The sequence below is a fragment of the Solanum verrucosum genome, unplaced genomic scaffold (assembly GCF_900185275.1).
Source record: "Solanum verrucosum unplaced genomic scaffold, falcon-dt-bn FXZP01000187.1, whole genome shotgun sequence".
Taxonomy (NCBI): domain Eukaryota; kingdom Viridiplantae; phylum Streptophyta; class Magnoliopsida; order Solanales; family Solanaceae; genus Solanum; species Solanum verrucosum.
This window is the reverse complement of record NW_026020413.1, coordinates 659,675-671,324: the sequence shown is the minus strand read 5'-3', so window position 1 is coordinate 671,324 and position 11,650 is coordinate 659,675. Positions and strand designations below refer to the sequence as shown.

General features: G+C 34.5%; 1 protein-coding gene across 1 annotated transcript; it reads right to left on the bottom strand.

The window, feature by feature from the left end:
• Nucleotides 1-1,671: 1,671 nt before the first annotated feature.
• On the bottom strand, nt 1,672-7,432 carry LOC125840744 (ras-related protein RABE1c-like). The gene is made up of 9 exons (XM_049519719.1): nt 7,291-7,432; nt 6,899-7,033; nt 3,721-3,793; nt 3,530-3,630; nt 2,996-3,061; nt 2,692-2,789; nt 2,411-2,473; nt 2,244-2,336; nt 1,672-2,081 (listed from the first exon to the last, which is right to left on the bottom strand). The coding sequence occupies exons 2-9, from the start codon at nt 6,969-6,971 to the stop codon at nt 1,998-2,000; spliced, it is 651 nt and encodes a 216-aa protein (XP_049375676.1). The 5' UTR covers nt 6,972-7,033; nt 7,291-7,432; the 3' UTR covers nt 1,672-1,997.
• Nucleotides 7,433-11,650: the final 4,218 nt, after the last annotated feature.

The window sequence follows — 11,650 nt, the reverse complement described above, 5'->3', positions numbered from 1 at the left end:
GTGGAAAAAAAGTACAAAACATTAAATTTTATCTAAAATGATACCTTTTAGTATATTATGATATATTTAAAATTATGCGTTTTAAGAATATCTTAATGTGACAAAAAAAAATTATTAATAAATTAATTCTTTTATGTTTGAAATATTACGTATGTTTTTTTATTAAAAAATGAGAAAGAACAAACTTTGAAAAAAAATTCTATTAAATATATTTTGGTTTCTCCGGTTATAAGTTGGGTGGCCGAGCATATGCTAATAGTATATGGCATCTATGAGAATATGATTTGGCACTGCTCTTAAGCCGGCATATTTATTAAATTTATTTATTCATCCCCAAATAATATTGTTTGATATCTAAAATATCTATACAAAAATAAAATTATTATTTATGTCATTACTTATTATTAGCCTTTATCATTTTTCCCGAACTGTGATTTAGTTCAGCTTTCAGATTTTACTTGATTTGTTAAAGGCTTCCATTTGAATCGGGACGTCGGGATCCTCCAACAGAAACCTCTTCCTTTTTGTCGTTATAAATTTTACTTCAGTGTCCTACTATTCATAAAAAATACTGATTGTTGAAAGATTGATTTATGAAATCCCAGGAAGCCTCAACTGATAGCCTTGCTTCGTTCTGCGGCGGTTTTCAAGCTAGCACCCGTTTCAGCATATCATCACTCGATTAAAAAAAAGCGATGCAGTTTTAGATTATCCAGTTCTATATCGAAAATGATTTATTTTACAGTTGTTCCAGGGATATGGGTATAGAGTGAATTCTATACACTCTTTATGAAGTGGAGTGCACTCTAATTTCAAATATATACAATAAACTAATTTATTTATAACAAATAAAGTCATGTTTTACTTACATAAAAAATAGTCAAAAGTCATAAAAAGTATACACCGACTATACAATATAGCTTACCGAAAGTGAGTAAATGGCCAAAAACATCCCTCAATTATAACTCAAACTTAAACTACATCCTTATATCATAACAATTAATAAATAACATCCTTGAACTATCCCAAAAGTTACAAGTTACATCACTCTTAGTTTTCTATCAAAAAACTAACAGATTCAAACAGAAAATATGTCATGCACTTGACTTATCCCTACAAATCTACCATTATTTTCTCCTCTCCATAGCTTCTTCAGCAAAAAGCGAAAAAGTAAGCTTGCTTTTCTTTCATTTTTATCATGTGGAAAAATATAGATAAGAAAAAGTTGACAAGTAATTAGTGACAGAGGGAGTAGTAAATAAAAATGGTTCAATCAAAACTAATACAATTTCTTACATGCTTCCCCAATTGATCTCAAAAAAAATAAATTTCAAGTCATTATCTATTAAATTAATATAACTTAATGAAAAAATAAATTTATTTTTATGAATTTTATTTTTAGTATCAAACTTACCTAGAAAAGGAAAATATTAAGCAATTTATGCGGGGCGGGTTTATGCGGGGTGGGGTGGGCAGTTGAAAATGAAACGAATAGTTATGCGGGGTGGCTTAAAATTTTTGTGGGTTAAGTTCAACCCACCCCACCTTCACCCCGCACCGCCCATTGCCATCCCTATTCATGACTATGGGGTTACCTTTCAGATAATTATGTGTTAGTTTCTGTAACTTAGTTTTAATCCAAATCCTGCTACACCCTAAGCAGAAATCCTCTGCCAACAAAAGAAGTTGCATATATCCATTATAGAAGTAGTATTTCTTACATGTAAACTTGAGAAAAATGTTAGGTTATCAGTTATCACATTCACATCCTTGAGCTAATGAAGTAGAAAATGAAACAGGAACTGTGTTGGTCACAATTTTGACTTCTCAAATGGTAATCAACCTATCCTTCACACTCTTAACACAAGTTTCAAAAGAATGAACAATAAAAATATTACAAGCCCGAAAAATATTTCCTTCAAAATTAGCATTTGCTTGCTCTTCTCGGTGGTTTAGAGATCAAAGAGTGCACCTGCTCCTTGAAGGGATCAGTCCATTTATGAACCACAGCAAGCTGATTTTTGGCCAGGTTGACCACCTCCAGCTCCTGCGTCTGGTTGATTAATTTTGATCGTTGAAGGCTGCAACATCACAACTATTAGCCTTCAATATATGGGGAAAAAGGTTATCTGCTATTCTTTTTCCGTTCTCACCCCAATCCGCACAACTCCTTTGTATTGTTGAGTAGGTTATGGGGTATGAGAAATTCCTAATAATTCAACCAAACTAGATCAAGTGTATACCTCCGCTTTGGAGTCTGTGTCTGAAAGCCTTTGCTTTATATCCTTTGCTATTGACATGAAAACTTGTTCCACGTTAAGATTTGTTTTTGCACTCTGCATGGAAACAATCTCTTAGTACAGGCACACCTACCAGAAGTTATTTCCATAGGTTCTCACGCCATACTTACAGTTTCAAAAAATTTGATACCATACTCATCGGCAAGTGCTTGGCCCTTAGAGGTAGGGACAGCCTACAAAAAGTTCAATGCAGCAGAATATTAGACTTGAGAGGCTCATGCTTACTAATTGAAATACAAATCCAAACATATTTTTTTACTGCCCTAACGTTTTTCTTGGTTATGTTGTCTTGCATTTTTTATGTTTTTCGTCCCTCATTTTTTCTTTTTCCTTTATAGGAGGGGGGATATGTAAGGTGACTGATAAATAGTTGAGCCAAACAAGAACCTACCCTCTTGCTTTCATCCATGTCAGCCTTGTTCCCTACAAGTATTTTGTTGACATTGTCTGAAGCATGCTGCTCAATGTTACGAATCCAGTTCGTGATGTCTGCAAACAGGTACAAGACATTACATTCTATCCACAAGGGGAAAAGCAAACCATTTCTTAAAAACAAAGAAAAAGGCATTCTCCTGCACAAGAAACTGATGACAGTTATCTGGGCTCATCCAGAAAATTCACCAGGGTCAAAACAAAGGTGAGCTCATAAAGAACTAAATCTTCAATGACATGAATACCAGGGGAAAGAACCTTACTGTTAAAGGAAGATTCATCAGTAACGTCATAAACCAGCAATATACCCATGGCTCCACGATAGTAAGCTGGAGAAATTGTAAACCCAAAAAAGGAGCCAAATAAGTACACAGGTAAAACATAATGCAGGGATCTAAAATGAAATGTTTTTTATAAGAAAAAAGCAAGCTTAAGTGTTATGAAGAAAAGGAAAATGTATAAACGTTTCCAAACTTGATCGCTTTCTTTCTTTTGAGAATACTCAAGCTTATTTAACTTTCTAGTAACTTGATACATGAGGTACATTATAATCAACTCCGTACTTAGTGAGGCCAGGGGATGAAGGACCACATTAATCTGTAGGGACGAATCAAAAAGGGACAATGACATGACAAACAGTAAGCTTTTTAAAGACAAAAACATCACACATCAATTAAAGAACAAATGAAGAGTTCCTTCCTGCTATAGTGGGGATTATTTTGTACAAATTTCCAGTTATGATGACCATAATTCTATATCATGAAAAAAAAAATTGGTTAAAAGACGTAAAAGCTTACCAGTGGTGATTGTTCGGAACCGTTCCTGACCAGCCGTATCCCAGATTTGTAGTTTGATCCGTTTCCCTTCGAGCTCAATGGTCCGTATTTTAAAATCGATCCTGACAGGAAAATAACAGTCATTCAAATTTGAGAAGCATTTAATTTAGAAGTAATACCAAGTATAGAACATCCAGAAGGAAAGAACTAACCCAATGGTGGTGATAAAGTTTGTGGTAAAGGAACCATCAGAAAAACGCAAAAGAAGGCAACTCTTACCAACACCTGTAGAGTGCACGTCAAAGAAGCAATTTTCAGCAGAAAATTCAGTCATCCTTTTCAATAGTGCTACTTAATGCAGAGACATTAGATAATCTCCAATCACGATGAAGAAGACGCATAATAGAAACCTGCCCAGACTGGACAATATTCTGAAAAAGGTTATTGCAGGAAAAATATTTATGGGAAAATGTTTGTGCAAATGAAAAATGTACTTGGTGAGAGGATTATGTGAGTGAAAGAAGACTGCTTGGTTGAGAAGGTCACTCAAGCAACTTACATCCAAAAAGTTTCTTGAATTTTTTTTTCTCAAAGTCCCTTTTCCTCAAAACGTCTCCAAGAATCTTTTGAGGGAAAAGATATAAGTTCTTGTGTGGTTACCAAAGAGGAGCAGAGTGAGATTGTTAGTGCTAACTGAACTGGTGACAGATTTTGCTCATCAGGAGTAGATGAAATATTTACCACCTTTTATGATAGCAGTAATAATCTCTTCTTGAGAAATTACTACTGCTGCTAATCATAAAAAAGGTGGTAAAATATTTCATCTACTCTTGACAGGCAACTAACATCTCCAGCTCTGAGTGGAGTAGAAAGATACGAATATAAATAATTTGGCCACATTGGTAGGTCCTCCTATAAATCATGTTTCAGCTTCACATAAAGGAACATCTAAAACTCAGTGTAATTGTGTAATCAAGGGTATAACTAACTAACAGGTGCAACAAACAATGCATGTATGCTAATGATTACACAGAAGAATATTTGCCAGCGACATGGATTATCTCCCGGGCTGGCTATTGGGCTAATCATAGTCAATCGTGATCCCATCAGAACTAATTTTAAGTCCAAGTTAATAGAGTGAGTCATCTCTCTGTTCTGAAATCAAAGTCCAGTGTTATCAAAGGCGCGCTTAATCCCTGAAGCGAGGCTCAAAACGTGTTGAGAGCTTCGCCTCGCTTTATGTGCGCTTCAGTGTCGTCATCAAGGTTCTAAGGCAAACACTTCCTTGCCAATGAGCCTCTTATGGAGAAGTGAAACTAAATGATTGATATTTCACTTTATCATATATTTTTTTTCAATTTCTTTGGTCATATATTTGTCATTTATGTTTATAATTATTAGTCTCTGACTAAACATATATATTTGTATTATTTTCTCCCTTTGCACCTTTTTTCATTAAAGCCCACGCTTTATTTGCGCTTTGCGCTTAAAGCCCCCACGGACCTTAGGGCTTTTTTGCGCTTTTTGCCTTTGATAACACTGAATCAAACATGCTTGCCAAAATGAATCAATGAGCACAACCAAACTACGACAATTCAACTAAGCACCCACAGGCCACAGCAGCTAATACATCAAAAAGTGGCCCAAAAACCGAAGAGATTAAAAATAACAAAATCAAGCAACCAGCCAAAATCACATTTCTTTTCATTCTCTTCATAATCAAGCTGATTGAACCCCTCGTACCCAAAACTCATACTTCTGCATGCTACTCCTGGACCTAAAGTTGACTTCAGAAGAATATATAACTCCAAGCAATAATTAAGACTCTACGGTCCAAGCACACACAATAACTAATGCCATATTCTTTTAATGATTCAAAAGCACCAGTTGATGAAAACAAAAGCTGACAATACAAATCCCTTTAGGCATGCAGACTGCAGACTACCCAAGAATAATCCTCTACTCATGTATCTAAGACATAAAGAAAGGAATTCCAGATGTTTTGAAGGCATAGAAAATAGTGTGCAGGATGTTAAACTAAACTGCATTTTGTTGTTATGTTTTTGGTGTAATCAATTATACTCAAAAGACACTGCTTCTATAGTTGATGATTTGGACTCAATATAGAAATAGAGTAGGAGTGTCTGGAGTGCATTTGTATATAAGGTTTGAGTACAACCCATGTACTTTTGTGATATAATACAAAGTTACCAAAAAAAAATAAGATAAAGGAGTTTATACTATCTGAACATGGTTCAGGATGAACTGCATTATGAAAAGTACTCCCTCCGTTTCAATTTGTTTGTCTTAGTTTAACTGAGCACGGAGTTTAAGAAAGTAAAGAAAAATTTTGAATCTTGTGGTTGTTAACTAAAGACATGTATAATGTACCAAAATGCCCTTTAATTGTGTGGTCATAAACATGACATGTGGAATTTTACAATTAAAGAGTTGTCAAATTAGGAAAGAGCGTTCTTTTTTAAACGGGCAAAAAAGAAAAGAGAAACAAATTCAAACAGAGGGGGTAACTAATATGTTGCTTGATTGGCTACAAAACCTTATCTCTTCATTGCCTCTAGGGAAAGATTACTTTCTTTTCCTGATTAGCCTTGTAACACAAATTCTCTATTACCCTCTGTAGAAAAACTTTCTTATGTGATAAGGAACGAACTTAGTACTGAAATAGAGTTGGCAAAAGTATCATAACTAGAATCATCCATATAAGAAGGAGCAAGATAATTATGTTTTTTTTTTTTTTTGATAAGGAAGATAATTATGTTATTTAGGATATAGACATTTCTAATAAAGAAACTGGCCAACAAAAGAGACAAGCTACTCCAAAGACTCTCAGAATTATCCCCCACCATGCTCATATTGTTGCTTGATGAGCCTAGTTTCACCTAGTAAGTAGTATATACCGACCACTACACTCACGAGCCAAATATACATTAATGAAACAATACCATATCCTGGTCACTTGACAAGTCATACATCAATATCCCGCATTAACCTACTGCAGTCGCTGTTGGTGCAGCATATACTCTTCTGTATGTTTCAAAAACAAGTCACAACTCACTCCCAGGCACAAATAATGAAAAAAAAAAGGTCAAGCTAAATAGTAGGCAAGGCCATTAGAGGTTAATCATTTGCATGATCATGAGAAAATAGAAAAGTTCCACAGAGAAGAACGCAGAAAATGACCAAATCTGATAAACATAAAGTTGTACTTTTGATATAAATGCTTGATTCATATAGAAGTCAATAATACGATCCTCAATAGAGCCAAAATCAGGAAAAATCCACATTTTACTTGCAAGGAAAAACTCAACATTTTACCAATATGTGATTAGATCAATGGATTGAGAGAGGAAAATCTCATAAATCACTTACCGCTGTCGCCGATCAAGAGGAGCTTTATAAGGTAATCGTAATCTGCTCGTGCCCTTGCCGGTGGTGCGGCCATTGAATAATCAATTCTTAATCACCTAATACTTAGATTAATTCAATATCCACACACACACCTCTCTGCACACAATCAATCACAGAAATCAATTAAGCAAAAAACTTCATATTTCATCCATAAATATACATAACGGAGCGGCATTGGAGTGTTTCACAAGCAGATCTAGAATAGAAACAATTGCAATTACATAATCCATCCATTGCCATCAACTCCAAACTACATATAAAAATTAATCAAAAATATTTTGGAAAAATTATGCACTGATTTCAAATTCTAGATTCAGGAGAGGGAGAGGGAGAGGGAGAGAGAGTGGAATTACCTTTGCACGTTAGCGAACTGTTGGCAATGGCACCGAGGAGAGGGCGGAGGCTGAGAGATATTTGCGGTGCTCACGCGCTCGCGAACAGATTTTGAAAAAAGAAGGTGTGCGTCGCGGCGAATTATTATTGGGGGACTTTTACTTTTATATTGGGTATGTTTGCCCGTTGAAAAATGTTTTTTTTTAGAAGAAAAAAAAGTGACTTTTAAAATTATTTTTTGTATTCGGTATATAAGAAAAACTATTTGTATATGTTATAGATAAATATGTATAAAAGATGGGTGGTCGGGTAACGTGGTAAGGGTGTGAAGTAATGGTAATGGATGTTTTGCGATTTGTGCAACCTAGTCATTTTTCTCATTTTTTAGGAAGTTAGGCCTTATTTGTTTTTATAATGATTTAGACATCTGAATCTGAATACGCATCTAAATGATTAAGATATTGTCTCTAGATCTAAACACTGAATAATTAAGACTATTTGTTTTTCAACATCTGAATATACATACATTATTTATATCGACATAATAAATATATAATTCAAATAAAAAATCAATTAAATATTAAAAATAATTAATCAAATAAAATTATTATTTGATTTTTAAAAAAAATAGAACACTTAATATACTTGCTAGTGATGGTGGAGATAGTTTGTGATGGTAGTGGTGATGGTAATAGTTGTTGTTAGTGGCTAGTAATGATGGTGATGACAGTTCTGTGTGAAGGTGGTTGTTGTTACAATGACTATCATAATGGTGGAGATTAGTAGTGGTGTTGGTGGTTGTAACAATGAAGTTGGTTGAATGTTAGTAGTTGGAGGTGTTAAAGATAATTGGTGATGTGTTTTGGTAGTTAGCGACGGTATATTTCTAATGGTTGAAATAAGCTTTTATTAGTTAGAATAAAAATATAAGTCTGTCGTGACATAACCCTCCGGCTACCATAAAATCAATGACAGACTATAAGAACCAAACTTAAGTCTAACTAAGAGTAATCCATGAAGTCCCTGAATGAGAACGATTTACCAACTGCTATCCAATATTGTTGTAACTGCACTAGCCACGAGTTTGAGAACAAGCACTGAATCTACATCATCAAAAGGATGCAGCACAGAAAAAAGTATGTGTTAATGCGTGAAATGTACTGAGTATATAAAGAACATTAACATAATCATATTTTGAGGCATATGTAGGAACAATGAAATAAGGTTTCCAAAATCATAAACATAAGAAAGAACTATAGAGAAAACAGTTGGAGTTCATGCATAAGTATCATTTAAACTTCGTTTAAAAACATATATAAGGATGAGTCTAATCAAGTAGCCTTACATGACCATATACATAACATAGCATACTTAGAATGAACCATACAGACTTAAAACATATAATAAAAATGCATAATTTGGGAGTTTCTTATAACTGATATGCGTCATTTGAGCTCATGACGCCCAAATTATAGTCTCAATTAGATGGACTTTTCTATACCCTGCCAGAGTATAAAATCATATCTTATCATATGTGGATCCACTAATCTGAGCCTCTCAAGACCAGAAGGTCAACCGACAAAGCGGTAAAACATAGTCCTACGTTGTCGCATAGTTATGGGACTTGGGTTTTCTAAACTCGCACCCTCTCGATACTAAATATTCCTCTCAAAACACATGTATTTATATAATTCTCATAGGCATGAAAATCACTTATCATCTAGAATCATATATGAAGCTAAGCTCAAAAGTCATATCTTAAAATAACTTGTATTTAGATTGTAATTCATAGCATGCTTGTTTTCATGTTTAAAATTCATAAGGTTTGACCATAAAAATCATGCTAAATCAGTACCATAAGGTTTCAAAACCAAAGTGAAACAATGAAAATATTGCTTATTGAAGAAAGATCAAAATTTCATTAAAGAACCCTTAACTTTACTTTTAACAATCTTCTGAAACTTTTGAGATTCATAATACTTTAGGCATAATTAAGAGGAAGGGATACTCTCATTGAAGCCTTATATACCTGAGAGAAAGAAGCTCAAAAAAAAAGAATTTGATTGGAAACCTTGAAATCATGCCTTTTGTCTTTCTTGAGGTTTTTTTAGTTGGAGAATTGAGAGCGTAGAAAATTAAAAAAAATTGTGTACTTGATGGAATATATACCCCTAATAGAATTTAAAACATTGTGACTTAGGCTTAGAAAAAATAGAAAAAGATCAAAACAACCTCAATTAAGAAGTTGTCGAAAACCTTCCACGAGGTCATCTATAATCCTTGGCTTGATCTACGGGTCGTAGATCCCATATGTGGAAGTCGGGGGTAAAATTTGAAGTCTCAGAAGTCATTCTATGGGCCCAAATTACGGCATGTAGATGATTTTACAACCCGTAATTGAGTTTGTCAGAATGAGACCAAAAAAACTTCTTTTAAAAGTTTGTTTAACGAGTTGATAGTACGGGTCATACTTTCATTTACGATCCGTAAATGAGGTTCGTAGTTACTAACTCTGAAAAATCTATTGTGGTAGGCTCTGGTAAAACATTCATAACTTTTTACTCCAAACTTAAAATGATGAAAAGTTGGTTGCATTGGAAAGAAGACTCATAGCCCTTTAATTTGATAGGTCATGGATCACATAATTCATTATATGTTGAGAGATATGTTCGTTTGAAGTTGACTCTTGCATGAACTAATATGAAAACTTAACTGATAGAATTGCTTTGAACTTGACTTGATGTTTGAGGTACCTTACTATAACACCCCAGAAATTTTTTGAGCTAAGACTCGAACCATCCTTCGTTACGAGTAGGATTTTACCAAGGAATTAAAAATTTCTTAAGTGTTAAGGTCACTAGATGTAGCACCTTGAGTTCCAAAAAGAAATAAATTGGAAATAGAAAAATCTGAAATTTTGCAAGCTATGCTTAAGTTATGAGTTTTGGGTCAACTTCAAACGACCATAACTCTCAGTACAGGATGATCTAGGCAGGCTTCAAGATAGCTAATGAAAGGTATTTGAATTATCTTTCCAACGCCACCGAGTTTGCTAAATTTAGAGCTCTGAGTAAAAAGTTATGATTAATTTACTAACGACACTCAAACCTGGCAGCAGCTCCGCGATGGCTCTGCGTTACGGAGCCAATACGGACCTCACTGCCTGCTGAAAAATTATTTCGACTCCCAGCTCATTTTACTTATTTCTTTAGGGATATTTTAGTCCTAAAAATCCTTAGGAGGTCATCTAAATTACCCTAAACGTGTAGAAAAATCAATTTTCTTAAATCAAACCCTCTCATCCACTCAAAAAAATTCTATGCTCAAGGAATTCAAGAAACGCTAAGGCTAGGGTTCTTCTTCCAAGATTTTCCTTCAAGTTCTTCAAGAAGATGGTTCTTTCATGTATGTAAGCTTCCATAGTGTTGAGTTTGTTCACCCACACGTTAATCATGTTAATTTCAGCATTAAATTCGTTCTAGAAAGTTGAAAGTTAAATGTTGTTGATATGTGTTCTTGAATTTGCTTCCATTCTTGAATTGGGCTGAGATTGAGGAGTTCTTGATTATTGTGTCGATTTACAGAGTTGTTTTGAGTTAGATTCTAGTGTACATGTGTTGGGTATCTGAATCTAAAGAGAAATTGAGCAAAAGAATCGAATTTAGGTGAATTAGGGTTAGAAAACGAAGAAGAAAAAAGTCGGGCGAATCTAGCAACCCAGTCCGCGTCGTGGACCTGCCTCCCCATTTCATAAAAAATTTCTTCGCGTCGCGGAGAGGTCACGTACCCCTCTGCCTCAAAAGTTATTTCGCGACCACATATTTAAATGCATCTTCGCGTCTCGGATTTGCTTCCAGACAGTGATTTTTTTATCGTTTCTCATGTTTAACTATCTAAAAACACTCATAAACATCACGAGATCTTTCCTATCACAACCTTGAATTCATAAATCAACTTCAAGGTAGAGCTAAGAGTTAAGTTTTGAAAGTTCTTCCGAACATTTTGAGAAAGTCCCTTAGAGTATTTTTGAGGAGTTTTCTACAACTTCTAGTAACTTGTTTCACGACTCGAGCAAGTGAGTATGAGGATGAGGAGAATGTATTCATGTGTCTACTTTGTCATCATGAGATCTTTCATATCATGAACCATAACTCTTGAATTCATAATTCACATTCAAGAGAGAGTTAAGAGTAGAGTTCAAGGAAGCCTTTGAGTTCAATTGTGAATCCTTTGATATCCACCATCGATTTGAGTTAAGTTTTGAGTAAGTAAGTATGAGAATGAGAGGAGTCGTATACATAAGTTCCTTATTGATATTTTGACCCTTGAGTCGAGTCGTTCATGCCCATAACTTCCGTATGAACTCCATCAGTTGAGTAC